Here is a 25,324-nt window from a genome sequence, read left to right as displayed (position 1 = left end):
AGGGATGAAGTTTCTCCACGAGTGTGTCAGAAGGTCAGGAACTGGGTCCAGAATCCAAGGGTCCCCCAAAAGATGAAGTTAAAGAAAGGGGAACCAAATCTGATGAGGCCAATGAGGTGCTATTAGAATGATGTTCCTTCCCAGGTTGTTTGCTTTCTGTAGAACCGTGGGTATCAACGGGATTGCTGGAAATGCATAGAGGAGACCCGGAGGCCAATCATGTATGTGTGCGTCCTTTGGGGCTTCTCCCGGAGGGGGGATCAGGGCAAAGTAGCTTCTGCATTTCGTGTTCATGTGACTGGCAAAGAGGTCGCAGCAAGGCTGACCCCACCTGCGGAATATCCTGTCTGCTATTTCTTTCTTGAGGGACCACTCATGTGGCAATAAGATTGCCCTGCTCAGCTTGTCTGCTATCACGTTGGATTACCCTGGCATGTGAGTTGCCAACAGAAAGCGCTGGGTGGAAACAGCCCACTGCCATACTCTTAGGGCTTTGTGACAGAGGGGGTAAGACCTGGTTGCTCCTTGTTTGTTCAAATACCAGACCACCAACATGTTGTCTGTCTGAATCGCAATTGTACCTAGAGGAAGAGAGTCCTGAAAATACTGCAATGCCAAACGTACTGCTCTCATCTCCAGGACACTGATATGCAGATATGTCTCTTGAGCAGACCATGTGCCTTGGGCTGTCTTTCCCTGAAAATGCCCCCCCCCCCATCAGGGAAGTGTCTGTGGTCACTGTGGCCGCTGGAGGGGGTAGCACAAATGGGAGTCCTATCATGACATGAAATGAGGTCAACCACCACTGAAGATCCTTTTTGCAAGAATTTGTGATCATTATTGTGTGAGACATGGGAAACTCTTGGTAAGACCACCAAGTGAACAACAGCCATTGTAGTATCCGCATGTGCATACAAACTAGTGGTATGGCTAGAATTACTGCTGCCATCATGCCTAACAATTTCAGAACTTCTGATGCTGGTGCTCTGTCTTTGGATGTCAGAACGATGACATGCTGACGAAGAAGAAAGACTCTTTCTATTGGAAGCCTTAGTGTGGTGGTGGTGGTGTCCAGTTCTACCTCGATAAAAACAATATGCTGTGATGGCGACAAGGCAGATTTTTCTGAGTTGACTGTAATGCCCAATTGATTGGAGAGTGACAGAGTGGACTCCCTGGCCTGAATGAGTTTATGCCTGGTGGTGGCGGTAAGGAGCCAATCGTCTAGGTATGGAAACACCTGGTATCCTAGACGCCTCAAGTGAGCCGTGACCACTACCATGCATTTAGTGAACACTCTGGGGGCTGTAGTGAGACCAAAGGGCAGGGCTCGAAACTAGTAATGATTGGCTCCCAGCTGAAAGCGCAGATGATCCCTGGGTGGCCTGGCCATTTTTATGTGGTAGTACGCATCCTTGAGAAGTATAGAGCACTCAACTGTCTTTCCCTAAGAAGGGAAGTATAGACTGAAGCATATCCATCCGGAACTTCTCTTTCTTTACATATTTGTTCAGTCTGCTGAGGTCCAATATGGTTCTACAGTCCCCCTGTCTTTTTTGGAACTAAAAAGAATCTTGAGTAAGTTCCGGATCCTGTCTGGCATGCTGAGACTGGTTGGATGACTCTTTTTCTTAGCAACATTTGGACCTCTATTGTTGCTTTTTCCCTGTAACTGGGTGGAACGTCCGGGATTTTTCTTGTGGGTGGTGGGGGTGTGGCAAATGGGATGAAGTATCCTCTGGAAATGGTACTTTGTGCCCAGCTGTCTTTTGTAATTTTGAACCATGCATCTGGGTACAACAATAAGCGACCCCCGACCGCCTCCAGAGCAGGACAGTTGTGCATCCATTCAGAAGTGCTGGTAGGGCTTCCCAGAGAAGTGATCTCTGTCTCCCTGGTGTTGCAGACCCCCCTCTGCTGCGAGGGCAGCATCTTCCATTACTGCCCCCTCCTTTGCCTCTTGAGGGGGGTTCACCACGTGTGTCCTGAAAGGCTCCTTGGGCTTTTCGGAACCACATTTTTCCTCCCCTTTGACCCTTAGGGTAGGGTCTGGTAGGGGTAGAAAAACAGACCCCAACGGCAGAGTCTTTCCATCCTGTTCACACCTGGTTAAGGTTTCCTTCACTTTAGGCCCAAAAAGGGACGAGCCATCAAAGGGAGTATTCATGAAGGATGACTTGAAGTGTTCCGCGAAGGAACACAAGTGCATCCAGGAGTATCTCCTAAGAGCAACTCCTGTACCCACTGCCCTACTCGTTCCATCAGCTGCATATGAGATGAGGAGCATGGATGAGTTTACTACAGAAGTGAGGGTAGCAAGCTGGGCGGCAACTTTGTCAGTAGCTCCTGCAGCTACTGTACCCTGAAGAGCATCTCCTAGCTCTTTAAAGAAATCTCTTTGTAACCTGGTAAAATGGTTTAAATAGTTGAGCAAACGAAGAGCAAAGGCTGCTGAACTAAACATGCGCTTCCCATATCTATCCATGATCCTGGAGACCCTGTTAGGAAGATGGCTAGACGAGGAAGTTTCAGACATTTCCTTTTTGGTGGCTGCCGCCACCACCATGGCATCATTTGTCAAGGGGGGCAGAAATGAACTTATTAGGTTTCCTAGGGACAAGCTCCATAGTATCCGGAGACTCCCACACCCTTCGTGAGACCAGCTGCATCAGCTCATCGAAGGGCGGAGGCACCCAAGAGGTGGAGAGCTGAGAACCGAAAGCCTTCAGTAGAACTGATTTATCCTCAGTAGGGCTTTTGGACTGCCATTCACCCCTCTGCCTAAGGATTTCAAGTATCTCAGCAAATGAGATATCTTCAGAGGGGAACCGTGGGGACCCTTCTGATTCATCTAAGTCAGTATCCAATGTTAGAGACTCCTGGGGGAAGTCTAGGTGTTTTCTCTAACACAATCTCTTCCTGGGAACCTCATCAGTGGGAGATTCTGGTGAGGTCTCGGAAGAGCAAGGGCCACCCAATGGGGCTTCCTGTGGCTCTGAGTCTCTACGCTTTGTCAGGATATGTGAGGCAGAAGCAGACAGGTGCTTTGGGGGAGAAGGAAGCCAAACCTGAGGTCGAGGATGTCCTAGGAGATATGACTCTCCTCATGGCGTCGAAAGCACCTCTGCTCCGATGAGAGGGAACCGACGGATCCAGGGAAACCATCGATACTCCCGTCAACGAGACAGTGGGCTCCGAACCAGAGGTAGGAGCTGAGCTCATCCAAGCGGAAGCCCCGAGAGGCAGAGTCGGAACTGACAAGTCGGTCTGACTATCCTCCCTGGACCCGACTGGAGAGTGTTGGCTCCTAGAGTCCTTGATTGGCACCGAGGATGTCAGAGTGCACAGAGCCGAAGACACTGGAGCAGGCGTCGGCTCCGAGGGTTCCACAATCAACAGGTCTGACTCCTCTGGCTCCAAAGGGCCAGCATGACTCCGAGGAGGAATAGTTTGAGCTGGTGCAAGGATCTTCGGCTCCGAAGCCATTTGGGTCGAAGTCAATAAAATTTTTGCCAAGGCTGGTGCCAATAACAGCTTCTGCACCACACGATCCACATCCAGATCAGAAAGGCTGATAGGGGACCGAGATGAGCACAACGAAGGTGGTACCGACTGTAGTAACAGACTCTTAGAAGCTTCGGATACCGGTTCCAAGACTGGGGACCGGCTCCAAAAAGAAAAGACTGTCGCTTCCAATAGCAGTGGACCCGAAGTCGAAGATTTTTTGTATTTCTTAATGTCTGAAGTCTTAGAAGACTTTGAGGACTTGCTGCTTGCTGAATCCATCTTGGTCACTCAAAGCTTCTTGAAACGACGGTTTCAAAAAACCTCTGTCAATTAATTTTCTTTTCCTTTCCTGTAGGACCCTGGAGGAGAAGGAATGGCATATAGCACAGCTACCCTGTAAATGCAGGGCTCCTAGACAGTACGCACAATTTACATGGCTGTCTGTTAGAGACATCTTCTGGCCACACTTTGGGCACTTTTTGAAACCAGACTTAGGGTGCTTCTATTGGTCAGCCACTGAAAATTCTGGGAGAAAAATTACTGTCACCACAAAAAATTCTAACAGTAATTATCCACAAAAAGCCTTAATAAAATCAGACTAAGTCTCTATAAAATCAGACTAAGTCTCTCTCACACACACACACACACACACACACACACACACACACACACACACAGTAATGCAAATGTAAATATTTAAGTGACAAGAAAAAGGGAAATTACTGTCACTACAAACTATCTAAAATACACACACTATTAACAGACTATGCAATGAAAAAAGATAGCTGCTAAAAGGTACAACACACTGTCTAAATATTCTAAGGGATATCTATGCCAAACCAATTACTGTTAACTAAAAAACTGCAACAGTAATTAATAAATTCAAGCCTTTTCTAAAAAAAAATTTAAGGTTAAACACACCACAGAGCAAATAACAAAACACTATTTAGCAAAAAAAAAAAAAAAATGTGACAAAGTTTACTGACTAAACACACTCTATTAATTAGAAAAGTTTTTAAACTAGTCTTAAAACAAGAGGCCAACTAGGAACATTTTAATTACACTAAGGGAAGGGACTAAAATGTAGTAACACACACCAGAAAGCTGTAAAAGCTTTATAAAACTATCTAAAGTATTTAAACTATCTAACTATCGCAATATAAGTAAATAAGTAAGTAGAAAATCAGTTTTACTGGCCCGAGCTAATGCAGAACCTCCGATCTATTGCAGCGGCAAACTAGATCTGAGGTAACTCTAGGTGCATCATGGGATAGGGACTTGGCCTCGAGCTATTTGAAGACCTTGAGCTTTTCAACCGGCCAAAACCCATCAGTAAAGAATGAACGGCGAGATAGAACAACTTCACATTGAAAGTTTACATAATCTCAGGAACTTATCACTGCTACCCAGTGTCTTGGTAGATATTTATACTTGTTTAGCAATAAATATTATTTTTATCCCTCGCTGAGTATTTTATGTAAATTACCTCAGGCAGTGTCCATACAGAAGCAAGGTGGAACAGCATTTCACAGGACTGCTCAACAAACACAGGTCAGGAATACGGACTGATTAAAATACAATGGTCAGCAAGCGATAGAGAGTTTTAGTTCTTTTAATGCCAAATTATGAATGTGTGTTATATCAACATTTCTATTAACAACTTGATTAAAGATAGAGTATGAATGTTACTTCATGGTATCAACTAGAAGCTTACCTAATGCTGCAAAAGTTGTCACAGATACCTACTGCCTGTAACAAATATGCAGATTGCAGATATTTATAATTGATTATTATTAAAATGTGCATTTATGCATAAATATATTTGTGTAACTATTTTGGGATTGTCAACCAGTAGCCTTTGCACAGCACTTCATACACCCAGTCAACACAGAGTTCAGGAATAGACCGTCATACAAATGGAGTGCTAAGTACAATAGTAAATGTGAGTTACTTTCCAGAAATATGTTGAATATATTTACTATGTTAATAACTTGAACATGTTTATAATGTACTACATGGTATCAAATGAAATCATATACAATGCTGGAAAAACTCTGCGCTGATGGTGTGTATCTAACTAGCACTGCTCTGCTGCTGTTTATATTTATTTCTACATTAAATATGCAAACTTGCACGCATACAATTATGTAAAAAAAATCTCAAAAATGGATTGACATCTGTAAAATTGCTTTTTTGTAGCAAACTGCAGATTATATGTGCGTTAACAAAAGTCACACTGATAGTCGGGGTCTGTCTATTATGCTTAGAGAGATATTCATTGTTTTTTTCCATTCTATAACAATACAGTATACATTAAGTGCAGAATGACTTTCTTGCTTTAACTTGGTTTGCAACTTTTATAGTTTCTGAGATATATACATTTTTTTACAAGTAGGCTGAAAAACTGCATTCTCAGAATTTTAAATTGGGCAAAAAATGATACAATTGTTGCAATAAATATAGTTGTGATAATCATTTGCATTTATTGTTACATTCTTAATCAATATGTTGTAACAAATAGCATTCTAACACCCTTTGTAAACGTATCTGTAAACTGGATTTGAACCCTGCATCAAATGTCCTCTTTCTGTAAGTTCACTGCACCTAACACCTTGTGCCACAGGGAAAGTTATCTGATAAGTGCATTTTCTTTACTGAGTACTATCCAGAGTGCTGACACCTGTGCACCAGCACCAGGCACATTTGTGCTACAGAAGGAAGCCCAAATTACACTTTTTTCCTTCAGTCAAGAAACCTGTTTGCGTACTGTCAAGCAAACTGAAAATGGAAACAGTATTAAAAATTACATTGTATTGCAGAATAACACACTTAACAGACATATGTAGCAAGGAACACAGCAGTTATAGCATTACCATAGCACATTCATCCTTTTCATATCTGTTTGCTGCATCACAAGTAGCATTTAGGTTACACATCACCAGGATTTCATATAATGGAAATTGTTTTGAAAGGGGACACAAAATGAATGACAGGAGGTCATTCTTGCCACAGTACATAAAATTATTCATGACATAAAAGTTTACAATATAATGTATTACTGTCATGATGAATACTTGTGAGATATGGATAAGTTCTCCAGAATATATGACACATGTCCACATTACTTATGTTACTGCTTTTGTGTCATCACACTTCACAAAATGTCATATGTGACAACATCCATATTGCTATTAGTAACGAGAAGAGGTGAGTTTGCAACAACACATTTGTAGCATCAATTCACAGGAAGTACAGCTAAGATTTGTATAATTTAAAATAGATTTAGTCTGTTCATTTCATATATAACATTGAGTGTCAATATTTACTCTGAATCCAGTTACATAAAATATCCGCAAACTGGGTTTGAACCCTGCACTATGTGGACTCTTTCTCTAGGCTTGCTTCTCTTACACCTTTTGCCACAGAGACAGTTAGCTGACAGGTGGAATGTATTCTCTCATTACTGTCTGTAGTGCTGACGAAAGCATAGGTATCTTCTGGATGGCCTTGCTATCTTGATATGGAGATAGGCATCCAAATGTCAATTAAGCACATTCATTTGTTTTGCTATAAACATGACAGAATCACTTGCACCATGACCATTCTGAAAGGGGTCTTTTTGATGTGGAAGCTTAGGACATTGAGGTCTAAAAATAGGCCCAAGTTCCTTGTTTTTCTTCAGAGCCAAAAAGAATCTTGAATAGAATCTTGACCCTTTCTGGTCTGGTGAGATCTCCTGAATGGCTAATTTTTCTAAAGAATTTCTCTTTTGGACTTATCAATGAGGTGGAATGTTTTGGTATCAACTAAGATTTAAAGGAAGGAAGACTGGAAATGGAATTCTATAGCCTCTGAATATTACCCTTCACACTCATATGTGGTTGATGCAGGTGAGTCTGCTGGGGGAATAACAGCCCCCCCAAATGTCTCTGAATGATGGAGGAGTTGTGCAACCTTTCAGAGACATTGGCATTGTTTGTCTAAAAAAAGGACCCTCCTATCACTAATTCTGTACACTTCCTTGATCTCTGGGACAGAATCTAAAAAAGGAGCTGCCTCTGCCACGATCATCCCTATCTGAAACAAAGTCAAAGAGTTGACACTGGGGTTTAGATCCCTTTAGACTCTTCTTCTTGTAGGATTTTACAGGAGTCTCAAATCTGACACCTATGGCAGACAGAGTCTTGCCCTCCTATTCACACCAACAATTTTCCTTTCACTGATGGACCAATTAAGGATATGCCACCATTTCTGCAAGATCAGAAAGACATAGCTAGGCACACTGTTCCACTGCAGTGCCTGTGTCCACCACAAGGGCTGCTGCATCAGCCACATTATGCAGGAGCCACACAAAGAGGTTGGAGAGTTTCAGCATCATGCTCAGTGTGGTCTTCAGTCATTTCCTGGATTCTGGTGTAGGCAGCTTCTTTAAAGATGAGCTTCTTTAAGTCCTCATCTGTGTTTTGCTGCTGTGCGCCCCTGGCTGAGCGCCTACATCTTTCACTCTTTCTTCCTGGCTAACCCCTTGTGTGTGTGGCCTGGTGGACACCTACTCCAAAGGAAATATTCTACACTCCCAGCCAATTGCTCTAGCAACTCCATCAAACCTTGCTGCCTCCACAAAGCTTCTACCTGACTTAATGAAACTCTTTCTTCCTGGCTAACCCCTTGTGTGTGTGGCCTGGTGGACACCTACTCCAAAGGAAATATTCTACACTCCCAGCCAATTGCTCTAGCAACTCCATCAAACCTTGCTGCCTCCACAAAGCTTCTCCCTGACTTAATGAAACTCTTTCTTCCTGGCTAACCCCTTGTGTGTGTGGCCTGGTGGACACCTACTCCAAAGGAAATATTCTACACTCCCAGCCAATTGCTCTAGCAACTCCATCAAACCTTGCTGCCTCCACAAAGCTTCTCCCTGACTTAATGAAAGTACGTGATACTGCTACCAGACCTTGAACTATTAGTTTGTTTGCCCTGATAGGTGCTTTGTCTGCTCTCTGCCAGGAAAGCCAGCAGCCAAACCCCCTTTGTCTTCTATCCTCTTCTTACCCCTCTGTGAGTTTCACAGGCTTGCTCCCTTCCCCCTTCATTCTAACCCAGACCTGGGTTCCCCCTGGTGTACCAAAGGCAATTCTGCTTTTGTCCATTAGATGGCACCCTCCCCCCACTAATACCTAGTGCTACTCACTTACTCCAGCTTTTTCTGTATACCCTTACTTTTCTCTCACTCTCTGCTACATTCTAACACTTCATACTATTACCTTCCTTTTTCCCTCTCACCACTTTCACACTCCTGCCCATTCCATGCCACTAATTCAAACTCCCCTCTACTTACCTTCTGTTTCAACACCTCACTGATAGGTTTCTGATCCTCTTCTGTTTACTTTGGTTCTTCCCGCTCCGCTCCCCTCCCTGCCCCCAAATTCCACCCGCCCCCAGCAACCCTAACTTTATCCATATAATAGCCACTCCCCTTCATATCGTAAACCTATCACAATCCATATCCCTGGAAACACCTATTCCTTTTCCCACTTTTTCTAACTCACTCATCTGTGATAAACATTACCTAACCACATACAACTCCTTTCACCTCTACTCCCACAACACACTCCCCCTACAAGCCTTCACAACTACCATAATTACCTCACAACTACACTTACCTTCACTTCAACATGGCTCTACAACCCAGATTCTTCATCTTCTCACTAATTCTACTCTTTACCTTAGCCTACCTCTTCCACCTTACACATCCTAGCTATTCGTATCACTCCCAATCCTACCACATAACCAACCATGTTAGCTCCTCACAACCTCACTCTAACATCTCAATTTCCCCACATTTGTGCCCTTTAAACAACCTTCAACTTTTTTCATTTAAAGTTATAACCACTCAGAAACTCCCTCCATTCCCAACAATATCTAAATCTTTCAAAAGCATAATACATCCAAACATATTCTCTAAGCTGGCTTGCTTCTTCTCCAAACTAACCCTAACTCCCATTAGCAATTTATTATCAGGAGATATCCATCCTAACCCCGGCCCCCCCACATCAACAATCAAGGTCAAGTCCTTAATACTTACTGCCTTAAATTCTCAAAGTTTAGTTAACAAAATCCCAAACCTCCATGCTTGGCTAACACATCATAAACCAGACATCTTATCCATCTCAGAAACATGGTTGAAACCTCATATAAAAGACTCAGAAATACTTCCACCTAACTATTCAATCATCAGAAAAGACCGGTCTCATAAAAAAGGTGGAGGAGTAGCTCTCCTCTACTCTACCTCCCTGTCAGTTACCCCCTACAACAAACCCACACCCCAATTTAATAACGCAGAAATACTTATATCACTACTCCAAGTTAACAAACATAAACACATATGCATAGTCTCACTCTATATCCCTCCAGGAGATAATATATCCACTCTCGAAGACATACTCTCATGGCTTGCCAACAACATCAGCAATGAAACCATAATCTTAGGAGATATGAATATTAACTGGATCTCCATACAGTCACCCACAAACCCACTTAACATTAACTTACATAACTTCTCACAACTAATCAACTCTATCACACACCCATCAAAAAATCTCTCCTCCAGCAGTATCCTAGACTGGATCCTAGTATCTCATCCCCACTATTTCTCGAACAGTGGAACCCTTCCCGATCCCCTTGGTGACCATATACCTATCTTCACTCATCGACTCCCCTTAACTCAACATCATTCCCATAACTACATTACAACACGTAACCAAAAAGACGTCAATCCTTCTAACTTCACTAACTCCCTAAAATCTATAAACTGGAATTGTCTAAAACACTTCCTTTAGATGATGCTGTCACCCACTTCAACACCACATTCCTAAAACTGCTAAATGTCCATGCTCCTCTAAGAACTAAAAGAATAAAAACTAAAACTTCTCCATGGCTCACCAAAAATACACTAGCTACTATGCGGAAAAGAGACAAACTCTGGGCTAAATATCAGAAAAATAAAACCCCTCATTCACAATGACTATCGAACTCTTAGAAACAAGGTAAAAAAACTTATCATCTCTGATAGACAAAATTACTTCTTCACACTTCAAAACAACAACAAATCAGATCCTCAGAAATTCTGGAAAGGCATCTCCACTCTACTTCACCCCAGTAAAATAGTCACCCCAACCCCTGACCCTAATGCCACTGATACAGACTTAGCCACTCAATTCAATACATTTTTCATCGAATCTATTTCTAAATTAACCTCCTCTTTCTCCTACAACTCACACTCCAACTCACCTCCATCTTACCCCAACCACACTCAACACAACACTACTACCAATGACACTCTCATATCTACTAACTCTCTTCCACACTCCTCCTCTCCTACTCTCACTCCATCTACACCTTCCCTCTCCCTACAATATACACCTGCTCTCCTACTCTCTCCCTCCACTTTATCTTCATCCCCTAACACCCCCTCTCCAGTCCCCCCTCCATTCTCACTAAAACCTATACCCACATCCACCATACTAAAACTCCTTAAGAAACTAAAACCAGGCACCAATGCTCCCGATGACATACCTTCTAACTTTCTAAGCTTAGCAGCGAAGGAATTGCCTACCCTATTAGCATATTAATCAACCGCTCAATTCAAGAAGATATGGTTCCCGAATCTGGAAAAAGGCCTTCATCATACCTTTGCATAAAGGCGGTAGTAACAACCTTGTTTCCAACTTCCGCCCCATTGCTATCCTATCTCCCATCTCTAAACTCTTGGAAAAATGCATCCACCTTCAACTCCTACCACATCTCCTAGATAACAACCTACTTTCTCCCACACAGCACGGATTTAGACCAAATCACAGCACTATGACAGCCCTCCTCTCCTTTCTAGAAACTGTAAATAGTGCCCGAGACTCTGGACAAATTGTCTCTACCCTTCTACTTGACCTCTCTAAAGCCTTTGATACTATATCACATAGACTGCTTCTAACCAAACTCTCCAAACTCAACCTCTCCCCCTCTACTTTGAACTGGTTCTCTAGCTATCTATCTAATAGACATCAAGCAGTGAAATGGAAAAAGGCTACCTCTTCATTCCTTAACACCCCAACAGGCATCCCCCAAGGTTCCATACTAGGTCCCCTCCTTTTTAACATATTTATAAATGATTTCCACAAAGCCATCCCTCTCTCCAATATCATCCAATATGCAGATGATTCAACCATTATCTGCAAGGCCTCCACCATCCCCACTCTCATAAAACTAACTCAAGATGCTTTCTCTACCACTGAACTATGGATGAAAGCAAATCATTTAGCACTCAACCCCACTAAAACTAAATTAATGATATTCACCCCTTCTAAACACAACTCTCTCAATACAAACTCATTCTCAATTACTAGTGAAAATTACACTCCTCTGGAACTAGTGACAGAGACCAAACTACTTGGAGTCCAAATTGACAACCAACTAAAATTCAACTCTCATATACAACTCAATATTAAAAAAACACATCAAAAGCTAGGGATGCTCTATAGACAAAAAAACTACCTAACAACCACCACTAAAATCACTCTCTCTACTTCCTTTCTTATTCCCTCCCTTCTATATGGAGCTCCACTACTAACTAATCTACAAATCTCCCTGAAAAAACAACTCACCTCATGCTACAATAAAATAGCCAAGTTTGCTACCAACCAAAAGACTTACTCCCACCATTGCTCCTCTCTCCAACAACTAAAATGGCTAGAACTACCCCATCAGCTCTCCTATACACAACTATCCCTTGATCACAAACTTATTTTCAACCCCTCCCTCTGTCCCTCACTCTCTTCTGTGCTTAAAATGCACAAACCTGGTAGAATATTAAGGTTCAGCAACCAAAATCTGCTTGAAGTGTACAAACCAACCCGTCCACCTGGCAAATACCTTCTCTCACATGGGTTAGCTCGTCTCTGGAACTCTCTACCTTCATCTATCCGTACTACCTCTAACCATCTTATGTTCAAAAAATCTCTTCATTCACTTCTACTTTCTCAGTGGGAATGCTCTTGCTCCCACCCTACTTAAATACCCATCTCCTGGACTCCTGCTGACGTTCTTGACTCTCTCATTATCCATAATTTCCCATTTCACTGTTCATCACTAATGAATACATAAGAATACTCTGCACTCTCATATGTTGAACTCTCTTTATTAAATAACTCTAGTAGAATTTGAATTTATGTATAATTTGAGATAATCTGTCATCAGTTTTCTTTTTTACTTTTAAAACTTAAATTTATTGTAACTGTTTTGCTTAGCATTTGATTTTTGCCTACTGTGACTTTAACAATGTTTAAATATGCCTAATACCTACTGTAACCTACATTGTCTGGAGCTTTTCTCCCCAGGACTCCATTGAAAACGGGTTCTTTTTGGCCCAATGGACTATCCTGGTAAACCAACTGCAAATAAATAAATAAAATAAAATAAATAAAGTCTGTTGCACTAGATCTCTTTGTGAGCTGTTCATGTGTGTGGCACAGTTCAATTCCCACAGGGCAAAGGTATCCAAGATGCATGTCCTTGTTTCCATTCTGTCCATTGTTCTAGAGTTTTTTGCTGGGTGGACGAACATTGGTTGTTTTTTTGGGCAGCTCTCTTCTAGTGACTGCTGCTAAGATCAAGGAATCTACAAGAGATCCCTTGGGCCACTATTGCCTATTCTTCAGTGGCCAGAGAAATTTATCAGTCCTCTTGGGGATGGCTTCAGAAGACTATTTCCAGCCATACCCTCCTGCTGGTCAAATCAATAACGAAGTCAGAGGAGGGACCACCCTGTAGGCAGAGGGTGCAGAGTGACTGGTCTCAAACAGCATCTCTACAAACTGAGAAGGTGGGTCCATGGGTCATGATCCCCACTGTCATATTAATTCCTGTACCTCAGCAAATGTGGTATCTCCTGGATGGGACTTGGGAGAGCTCTCTTAATCATCCAAATTGGTATCAGAGGTGAAAGACTCAATTATGGCAGTAATGTGCCTCCTATTCCACATCTTCTTTCTGGGAATATCCTCCACACAGCATCATGTCAGGCCCTTTAAAGTGGTCATGTCTCATAAAAAGAGCCCTGAACACAAAAATTTCTGGGTTTCAAAGAGAAGATCAGTGCCAAAGCCTCAAAGGTCGAAGGCTCTGACACTGAAAAGGGAAGCAAATGCAATGGTGTCGAGGATGGTGCTGAAGACTTTTGATCAAGAGGTTGTCTGAGACTCTGTCAATGTTGAGGGTCTCAAAGTCACGTGAATCGAATACAAAGATCCCAGCATTTAGCTCATAGGACCAATATGTGCTGGGTGTACCAGTTCTGGAAGCTGTCTCAACTTCATAACAAATGGTGCTGCAACATGGACTGGGGAACTAGCAGAGATGTGTGAGGAAGGGTCAAATGTGGCCCAAAAACTGATACATGAGGCATGACTGATGCTACTTTTCTCTCTGCAGCAGAGCAAGAGGCTAGCTTAACTGCATGTGTCCATTCAGAAGAGTAACCCCTTATCTAACGAATAGTGAATGCACCTACCCCAAGTTGTACCTTCATCATTATGATGCTATGAAATCCAAATACAACATATATCAACAATTAGTCTGTTACAGTAGCTGATACTATATTCACCATGCTGGAAAAGATAAGGGATTCATTTGTTATGCAGAAGTAAATTATTCAGATTGAAGTTCTCCATTTCTTTCAACAATAAATCCCATAATATCAAATCTATCCCTTCCCTTCAGCAGTATTAAACAACAAACTGGCTTGTAATTTGTAATTTCCACTGTACTTACATTCCATTGTACAGAGGGAATCATAGCAACATTTGTCAGTTGGCTGGAACAAAGCCAGGACTTAGGGTGCAATAACTAATTCACAGGAGTAGACCAATTAAACAAAACCTCAACTTCAATATCTCATATAACAGCAATGTGTAGATCTAACTTACCTATAAATGTAGGTGTCAATCCACAAGCCATCCAAGATCATTAGTATATTCCAAATACAGAAGTACTTAAGACAGCCTTAATGTAGGAGAGAGATGGATGTCTCAGCTATCACAATTCAGGAAACTGGAACAATCTAACAGTTTCTAACTAATGATCTAACCAAGACTCAACTTTAGCAGAATTCATAACTTTCTAAAGGATATTTTACAATGCTGCAAAAATTTGTGCACTCACATAAGCACAGTGCAACAATGGACTTTTTCTACAGACTTCAGCAACAACTAACGGATTGCCTCAAACAGCTTCTTTGAAACATGTAACATAAGCACAAGTTTGACTAATGCTGTACAAATAATAACACATGCATCATCTATGGGAGCACAATAGCTGTTCAATACTTAGACTCTTTCACACACCTCTAGTTGATTAGCCTTCTAACTTCCACGTATCAATCCTTTATGTGTTCCACTCTTTTGCAAAATCTTTTACTGATGCTTTGTTGCTCTTCATTACCCAAAGCTCCACTTTTTAACAATACATTTTTACTACTGTTGCAAACATCTTTCTGTAGCAAGACAATGTCCTTCTAGCATTACTACACACCTCTTGAGCTAGAACAGCAATAAAGTCAGAGCACATGGAAAAACACTAAAGTCATACAGCAGGATTCACTGCATTTGCTAAGATTACCCAGACTCATCTTCCTTGTTAGTCACTGGCACATGCATTGCTTATGCTACTATACTAATGTTTAAACTTGCATAATGTTAGAAATCAGACTAGATTTTTAGGGTCTACTTTGATTCACTGAAAACTCATTTAATTGAATTTCAAAACATTCACACCAAATCGCTGTAAGCTCAAATCACTTAAAACTTAGTTTTCAGTATAGTTCCGGGGTGTGGGGGGCACAGCCCCCACCTACTTTTTGTTTTATATTGTTAACTTTCAGTGAAATGAGATTTATAAATATAAAAGCTAAGAAGGGCTGTGTCCCCCACACCCCCAACTATATATATTAACTCCAGTATCGCATTACAGTGGGGAAAAGGGCATATACGTTTTATTTGCCCAACAGTACTTTACATTCAGTGAAAAGTGATTCAGTGAAATGAGGTTTTAGTGAATCAAAGTAGACCTGATTTTTAGTATCCTTGTTATTCATATTCATAGGTTCACAGGAAGCTCACAGAGTAGTGACCTTCATGAAGCTTGAGACACAGTTATCCCAAGCCATAATTTACACGTACCTAGGTATTCATCTATTTCCTTCTTAAAGGTGAACAAGTGACTGACATTTCCTCAAAGGGGAAGGAAGGACACTTATTATAAATGTTTATGTCTATAATAACTAAAATAATGGCAAAAGTGATGCCAAAATTAGTAGATATGGATCAATGTGGTTTTATGGAGGGGAGGCAAACATTTGACAACATTACTAGAGCAATGATGACCCAGAGGGAAGCAGAATGTAAGAAAATACCACTGTTATTGGTGGGTCTTCATGCAGAGCATTCAACAAAGTTAGCTGGAATTTTATGAGTAGGGCAATGGAAGCATTTGCATTCTCTGATGCAATAATAAGGTTAATTACGAGGATATATGAGGAATTGGAGGCGAAAATGAAAGTGTGGGGGGTTCTTATCTGATAAGTTCTGTTTGAACAGAGGAACCAGGAAGGACTGTTCTCTTTCCCCTTTGTTATTTACGTTACATTTAGAACCACTGACAAAGAAAATAAAAGACTCATAAATTCAAGAATATAATTAGTATGGTAATCAAGAAAAGTTGTCTTGCGGAGGATATTTTGTACCTGATGAAACCAAAAAAGGACATCTCAGTATTGTGGAGCATTCTGAGACAGTTTTAAATCTTTTAGGGATACAAAATTAATAAAACAAAGACAATACCTGTAAACTATGCCCCCACACATGAACTGGTTAAGCAATACCAATATTTATAGGGGCATGATAAAATGAAGCACTTAGGACCATGGATTAAAAAGGAATCTGTTATGGCAGCTACGGATATGTGGGAAAAGATAAACAAAAGAAAATACAAAAAACGAAAAACTGGAAGCTCTGTTTTATGGATACTGGTAGCAAGATACAAGCAGAGAAAATGTTTTAGTCCCTTTAGTTTTTTTTTGTTTGTTTTTTTAACACAGGTCAGACATATTTTTTATCGACCAGAGGAGAAGTTGCGGGCAGCAACTAATAAAGAGTTGAATGATTTTTACCTGGGAGGGGAAGAGGGCAACAGTCAAGGAGTTAATCCTTCCAATAAAACAAGATGGTTTGGGATTATCTGGTTTGAAGGGGTATTTCAGAGCTACACAATTGACTCATATATAGCACAAGCAGAGAGATATAATTCAAAGTAGAAAGGGATGATAATGACACATGGGAAGCTCAAGAAATAAGAAGGGACTGCTATTTTGGATGCAGATACTTAAGGAAAATAACAATAACCATACAGAACATTATATTTATAAAGCAGCAGAAAGTATGTCAAGAACTATGCCAACATGGGGTGGGGAAAGGAGATTCAGGTGATAGGGATGACTGCAATTTGAGGTACAGAGAATAGGCAAGGGGGCTGGAATTTAGTGGAGAAAACTGGCAAATGAACCAAGGTACTGGGAGTAAATAATTAGAGGGAAAGGTGACAGAATGGGAAAAGGCCAAGAAGACATTTGGACTGCAAGCTAGAGATCGCCTTCCCTATCAAGGACTGATATCAGAGTACAGGCAAACAGAAAGGAATAGGGGGATCCTAAGTGAAAGACTATCATTGGTAAATGTTTTAGTACAATCCAGAACAGAAGCTGCTGTTAAAAAAAGGATAATTAGCAGGGTATATAAAATATTGAATGACTACAGGAATCAATTAGAGGAGGCTTGAAATGATTTGGAGGAGACCGTAGATAAGCAATTCACAAAGAAACAATGGAAAGATATATGTATGGCTCCCATTTACTCAACACAATTCTAGAAGATTTAGGATTTTTGCTTTGAAGTGTTTGCATAGGCATTTTTATACCTCAAGCAGACTCCAAAGATTTTTCTTCAGGTTGATAGCAAATGTTGGAGATGTGATAGAAAAGAATGAGGCAATTGGGAACATATTTGGGAAGTGTAATGAGTTTCAGACTTTAAAAATTCTTTGAAGACTACTCTCTCAGAAACAGTTGATGAGCAAATAGGTGCAACTAAAGAAATGATTTTTTGAGCTATGATACAGAATCAGAATTGCCTAGACATAGTAAGGCCTTGCTGAGTTCAACTTTGGTGTCTGCCAAAAAATAATTACTAGAAAAAGGAAATCAAAGTCTAAACCATCCATACCAGAAGTAGTGAATATAGTAACAGAGATAAACGAACTGGATGTGGGAGCAAATTACATAACAAAATTGGGAATTGTGGGAATAATACACACAGAATAATGTTTTGGGGGAGGAATGATGTTTAAGTGAAGGCAGGAATTGAATAAGCCATGTAATATTTGAATAATAATGACTATACAGTATATTTATATGGTATGTATATTCTCTGCAACTGAAAATATGTCAATATGGTTTGTTTTCATTTATATAAAAGTATGACTGCCTATGTCATAAGTGATAATTCAGTAAAGATGTTTCTTGGTTAAGAACAGGAGGGGGTGTATTCCAAATATGAGAGAGGTACTGACTAATGAATTGTTCCTAACTGGGACTACCACTCGTAGATTTTAAGGATGGCTGTAGTTGTACATATATTGAAAAACTTTATCAAGAATGCATTGTAAAGAAGGCCAAAGAGAAAGGGGTTCTTTGTGACCAAGAATGCAAGACAAAGGTCCCCTTCTCAGGAGTTGATATAAGAGAGACAAAAAAAGAACAGTTCTCTAAGTCTCTTAGCATAACTCAGGTGTCCAAGTTCATCAAATATTTTGGTCACGAGCCACTGTACCCTTTTAAGAGAATAAATATAAGGCGAGCTCTACACTTGGTGATTAGCTGAGAGAGAACAAAAACCTCCATAAAACAGACTGACTATCCCCAGAGAATGATATCAGCTACATTAAAGCCATTCCTTAATACTGTGGTAACCTGCTGATCAAAGGAAATATTTCCATCAGTGCACCAAGATCCTTTATAACAATATCTAGTCTGAGTTGTTTTCACTCAATGTAATGGACTGGAAGAATCATCTGCTTCCCAAATGTGTTTAGGCTTCAAAGTCAACATATTGTTTTAACACAGAGAGTGGATCGCACCCAACCTCGTTGGAGTACTAGTGCTACTTGTGGGGGAGAGAAATGTACCAAGTCTGCAGTCTTCAGCAAACCTGGTCATCAAAAGGATGCTGACATCAACAAAGACAGATGAAAAAAAATATCTAAAGTAAAGGACAGAATACAAAACTTATCAAAAAGGACATAATACTGTCCCTGCAGCACTCTGAAAGTGACTTTAGTCACCTACCTCATTATTATTTGGTTTCTTTCAGAGAACTAAGCTGGCTATTCAGTGGATTATACAAGTATCAACTCCAAGCTGTCTCAGTTTATGATTCCTGCATATGGGATGATACAAAATGCTTCAGCAAGTCCAATCAGGTAGGATTCATGCACTGATAGTCCCTCATCTATGGCAGCTGCAACATTCTTAAAGAAGGTGAGCAGGTTTACTAATTAAGATCTACCCTTACCGAAATTACCAATATCCTTCTAAATTACCTCTACAGGTATTCTCTTCATAACACTGCAGATGACAGTGGTATGGAAAATGGACTTGGAGCTGCCTGGACCTGCTGTGACTCCAACCATATGGACAGGAACTAATGTACACAGTTGCCATATTCAGGGGCAAAGCCAGTGGACAGACACTTGTCCAGTGAGATGTGGAGTCAGTCTATGAGCTTTTATCTGGCACCAGAGAGAAAGCAACCAGCAATATTATCTGGGCTCATAGAACTGGTGTGTTTAGCCTTAAACAAGGTTTTACTTTACAGTGTTTATGTCATTATTCCCAGAATAAATGCTCACTACCTTACTTTGCTGTAATCATGAGTGTGAATAACATTCTGCTATTTGTCATACAGTAGAGTAAGAGCTTTCCTCTGCACATACTCATGAAAAATGGAAATTCCTAACAGGGAAAACCAATTTAACAAAATATAAATATAAAACTGTAGATCGAAGTAGAGAAAGCTGCTTTATTATCTGAGGCCAATATTAAAGGATAACTGCACAGAATGTTATATGTTGGGATTTTAATAATTTATTACTATTTTTTGACTAGACTCCCGCTAGGCATAGCCTACTTTCAGAGAAAACCCAAGGTGGCATTCATACTGGCTATGAGAAATCTACTACACCAGATAATTTTGCCTTCATTCTCTCTCTCTCTCTCTCTATTTTTCTTTAACGCAAGAGCCATCTGCCTAAGCTACCACCAACTCAAGCAGATGGAACCTTTGTTTAACATCTCATTCAAGGGATATCACCTAGGAGCACATCCCCTCCATTCCCCCACCTTATGCTGCACTGCAGCATCAGTACTATAAAATTAATCCAAGTATCTGGTATAGGAATAGAACTCGCAGCCTTCTGATTCTCCACAATCAGAAACAAATGTGCTGTCATTTTTGTCACTAACACTATATTTTCTCTGGACTGGATAAAAACATATGAGTATTCTCCCTGCAACATGGATAAAGTAAATGGGAGATACAGAAAGGTCAATAAGAATATACTGAAAGTAACAGTAATTCAACTATAACCGGCAAGATCACTATGTCTTTCCAGGCTTGATGACGCTTTGCAGTCCTAAACAACAGACAATGCTTTTTTAAGCAAAACAGGCTTGTGGTAAGCATACTTAAAGCCAAACAGAAAAATACTGCATATGCTATCTGGCAGACAACATACACAAATGTCAAAACAATCTACAAAAAAATAAAATAAAAAATGTATATAATGAAACAACTGGCTACTGACAGAAATTTATTAAACTCACAGTCTCTGGCGCCTCGACTTGCCAGCCTTCAAGGAGTCATACATAAAAACAGCCAAAAGACACCATTTATAAAACCAAGCAATAAAATAATTAAGTATTTAATTAATAATTCCATCAAATCAAATGAAATATTTCCAGTTTAACTCACAATTCAATTCAAAAGGTAATAATGTATTAAGTTTCAGAATAAAAACAGATTCTTTATAAAGAAGTTTTATCTTTCAAAGAACTATTTTCCCCAGTTCTCACATATATTTGTTCAAGAATCGTGCCTTGTAATCCTGAAAATATACTATTATGTTTTTTTTTTTAAAATGGACAGCAACAGAGCTTTCAGTATTTTTGTTTTTTAATTTCTCTTTCATGCTACTGGAGTCTCATTCTAAACTTCCTCTTGCTTTCCCCAGTACAGTATAAATTGCATGGACATCTGAGGGCATATATAATGCCCTTAGTATTGCATGAAAAAACACCAGCCAAATAAAAATTGACAGCATTAATCTTTTGAAATGAATACACTACATACTTACAAGCACTGTAACTGCCACAAGGCAAGGTACCCAACAATAACGGGTTCCTAATAATAGCAACATCAGGGGAAGCAAAGTGACTACTAACTAACATCTTTTAAGTTACATCCACACCTATAAGAAAGAGAAGGAACTTCCCATAGTATTTTAGATAATTTAGTGTCTCTAACTAAAAATTTCTAACAGTACTTCAATACGTCACCTACTGCCTCACTTAAAACATTGTATATCATGACAAAATATATTTTTCCTTATTTTATTAATATTTACTTTGTCTTTATTCCCATAAAGGAAAGTTGTATAAAATCTTACCATAACCATAGATGTCCTTCCCTTCCATGTTGCAGTACTTTATATATGTGGGTTTACCCTTCTTCCTTTCACGTACATCTGGCCAGTAGTCCAAAGTTTTTCAGCCCCTCAAGGTGCATTGGGTGTTTGACATGGATGCAGGAATGTGGGCCATAAAGGTGACGTCTGCAAGCACCAGCCCTCAGAACAGAAGGCCCCAGTTGGAGCCAATCCTAGTACAGCACAGCCTGTCCAGTGCCACCCAGAAGAGCAAGTGCAACCTGACAGGAGGGGAAGGACAGTGGGAAGGAATACTGCAACATGGAAGAGAAGGACATCTATGGTTATGGTAAGATTTTACACAACCTTCCTATGTCCTTCTATTCCAATGTTGCAGTATTCTACATGTGAGTGAATGCCAAAGCTCATTGTGAATGGGGTGGTGGTCTGAAAGAGGTTTCCAGGAATCCGTGAAGGACAGCCCGCCCTGGCCCTAGAGATATGGTCCAGCTTGTAATGCTTGGTGAAAGTGGGCATTGAGGACTAAATAGCTGCTTCAAGGCTTGTGTTGGTGTCTAGCCCCTTAAAATAGGCTCCAGAAGAGGCCACTGCTCTGTTGGAGTGGGCTTTAATATTGCACTGCAAGGATTCTCCATGGTATAAGTAACAGAAGGAAATGGCCCTGGACCTCCAGGCCAAAATGGTCTGTTTGGTCACTGCTTTCCCCAGGGCTCTGGGGTGGAAGGAGACAAACAGTTGATCTGATTTCCTAATGGACTTGGTTTTATGTAGATAAAACCTAAGCTGTCTGTGGACATCTAGGGAATGAAGTACTCTCTCACTTTCCCACTGCGGGTTGGGGAAAAAGGTGGGCAGGTGTATGGCCTGGTTCAAAGATAGGTCATTCACTACCTTGGGGCGTGAAGGACAGGTTAGTTCTGACAGTAACCTTGTCAAGGTGGAAGACGAGAAAAGGTGGTGTAGCCATCAGAGCTTGTAGCTCTGAGACCCTCCTGCCCACTCCCTCTTACTCTTAGAGAGCAGTTTCTTCCTTTTACTGTAAAGCCTGTTAATGTTGGTTGTCCACCGGGTAGGTTTGCTTTTCCTTGAAGAGCTTGTTTTGGCCCTAACAGGTACTGCCGAGTCAATGCAGTTATACAGGTGCTTGTATAGGGCATTGGTGGAGAGCTCGGCATAGTTACCGGTTCCATCTGAGGGGAGAGGTGCAATGAAGCTATTTATACCATCCCGCCAGAAGTTATAGTCTGTTTCGGAGAAGTTTTTTAGTCTAGTTGCTGCTAGGGGAGGATCACGTGTGAAGTTACCTCAAATGAGACTGACTGGTGGTCAGATCTCACCAGGAATGAACTCACAATGGGGGAGCTACAGTGGTCCCCCATATTTGTAAGCACCAGGTCGAGGATGTTGGCGCTCCTGGTGGGGGTGTCAACCAGCTGGTCCAGGGCACTGGAGTTGACAAAGTCAAGGAACCTTTGGGCAGGTGAGTTTGAGCATGAGCAATTCACCCAGTCAATGCAAGGGTAGTTAAAGTTGCCCAAAACTATGGTGATAGGATGTATCTTGATAGACTCAAGTTGATCCAAATATGCAGAGTGGATGTCCTGATTCACAGAAGGGGATTCTGTAGCTGGCAATGACTTGAATATGTGTCCTACTAATAGTTAATTGCACCTGAAGTATCTCTAGAGCATCATACTGTTTGACCAATCTGAAGGTCTACTTATCCTTGATGAATATTGATACATCTCCTCCTCCTCCTCTAGTTTTCTTGCCCTCAGTTTGTGGTCTGAACAATTTGAAGGAGGTGTAACTTGGCATAGCTGGGGTGCTTTCCACAGCCTTGAACCAGGACTCTGTGACTGCACAAATGTCTGTGTCCTCCAGGGTGAGGACTGCTTGCAGTGACTGCAGTTTCATGTTAAGACTCCAAGCATCTAGCAACATGACCCTTCAGGTTGTTTTTGGTTGGTATTTTTATGTTGGGAGTTTAGTCCTTGTGACATTGCCTAAAAAGGCACTATGGGGGTAGCAAGAGCCTTAGCCAGCAGCTGAAATCCCAGGGGTGACAGATGAAAACCATCAAAGCATTGAGGTCTGTTGATCATGTCATCTCAGGCTGACAGACACTGGATCCCCTTAGAATGACACCAAAAAGTAAGCCAATTACTGAAGTCAATCATTTTCTGTTTGCATTGAGGCATCATTCTAGATTAAGGTAAAATGCTGCTTAAGGCTAAGGACATACCTACCTGAGACACATAGTCCAAGAGCCTAGTCATCTCTCTCTCTTCATATAGTCCAGAGGGGTACGTCTCAAGTCATTCACACCAACATGGACTATGACAGAGACATAACGGTACCTGTTGTTGAGGGACTTGAATGCATGTGTGATATGGTGGATCCTGGCACCTGGCAGACAGCTGACCATGACCTTCTCCTTATCCAGCCTGGTGAGAGGAACATCTGTGTGTCTCACAATGGAGTCTTCTATGACTAATATGTTAGGTTTAGTGTTTAGCCTTACGGGCTTGACAGGTGAGACTATTGCATGAGCTATTGTGTGTATTGTGTTCTCAGAGAAAGTATTATGTGTAGAGTGCTTGTGTTTGGGAGATCTCTGTGGCAAGGACCTCTGCAGATGTAGGCATGTGTGATATGGAATAGGTGGTGAGGTGTGCATGCTGGACTAGAAGTAGAGGGCTGTCTGTATACATGAGGCAGTTGCTACACTGCCTCAGGATGCCCATGTCGACCAAGCTGGCTGGAGAAACTGTGGGAAATTGACTCTTCATAGTGCTAGGTGAATTTACATGGTCAGAAACAGGAATATGGTAGGAAAGGGATCACATGCAGGAATAACTAGTGGGTGAGTTGTGTTAATACCTCGGAGGCTAGGCATAATGCTGCACTAGTAGATAGAGTGGGGCCTCAGAAAACCTCTTGAGGCTGTTATTACAATGGGGTGCTTACACAACTTCACTGGTACTGCCTCTTTGCCCTAATAACATGTTTAGACATAAATTAAAGTTTATAAAAATACTCAAATAAAGCCATCATTAAGTTGGCATAGATGGGGAAAATGGTGCCCCCCATAGCCATGCCTTGAAGCTGATGGCAAATAATTTATTGACTGATTCATAACATACACAGTCTTTACTATTAGTATGCATTCAGACTTTGAGTCAAAGCACAAGCACAAATATTTTCCCACCACATCTATACTGCATCAGGACTGACTCAATTATAAAATATACAACTCACACAACAATTTGATTCAACACAAAGAAAAGGGGGATTAAAAACTCAAATGTTAAGGTCCAACTTGCTTTCAAAAGTGTTTAATGCATATTTTAATCCATACAGTTCATAGCTAAACATCAGTGCTGGACCTTGAATTTTTAAGTAGCAACTGAAAAATACCTACCCGTTCTGGCAGTATTTTACTGCAGTGTGGATGGGATATCTTTGTCCTCCAATAATGTCACATTTAGCAGAGCTGCGAAGGAAAGCTTGTACAACATCTGACTTTCCAAGCCGACAAGCCACATGCAGTGGAGTTTCCCCAGTGTTGTTTACTTGATTGACTCCACATGTTGGTTGTCTGCAGAGGATCTGGAATAACAAACCAATAAATCATAAAAACAGTTATGAATCACATCATGTTAGCAACACAAAAGTATGAAAGTGTGGAAGAAACCGCTTTAATTTTAAGAGTTGGCCCAAGGCTGTAGAAGTCATTTGAGGGAAAGAAGCAGACCTGTGACCTGGGCCATGTGTGTACCTCACCAAGCCAATGACTGGCTGTAGTATTCAACAAGCAAGTGCATGGGAATGCAATGTGGCTGCCATGCTGATGAGGGTCACATCCTCCACACTCATCAGGGAGAGGCTGTTAGGCTATAAAATAAATGCTCTCACTGCCACCAGTGAGTCTGAATGATGGTTTGCTTCCACAATGGCTATTAAAGATGAGCTTGACACTGAATTGAAAGGC

At 41.0% G+C, this 25,324-nt stretch overlaps 1 protein-coding gene across 4 annotated transcripts in view; it reads right to left on the bottom strand.

The window, feature by feature from the left end:
* The window catches only part of PLA2G6 (phospholipase A2 group VI), a 1,377,288-nt gene that overhangs the window by 1,124,022 nt on the left and 227,942 nt on the right, over nucleotides 1-25,324 (bottom strand). For all 4 annotated transcript variants that reach the window (XM_044068476.1, XM_044068486.1, XM_044068491.1 and 1 more), the window contains exon 4: nucleotides 24,755-24,942. In XM_044068476.1, coding sequence (XP_043924411.1) covers nucleotides 24,755-24,942 — 188 coding nt within the window. The remainder of the gene's footprint in view (nucleotides 1-24,754; nucleotides 24,943-25,324) is intronic.

Source organism: Protopterus annectens, chromosome 1.part0 (assembly GCF_019279795.1).
Source record: "Protopterus annectens isolate FY-2018-M chromosome 1.part0, PAN1.0, whole genome shotgun sequence".
NCBI classification, from domain to species: domain Eukaryota; kingdom Metazoa; phylum Chordata; order Ceratodontiformes; family Protopteridae; genus Protopterus; species Protopterus annectens.
This window is presented reverse-complemented; position numbering and strand designations above follow the sequence as displayed.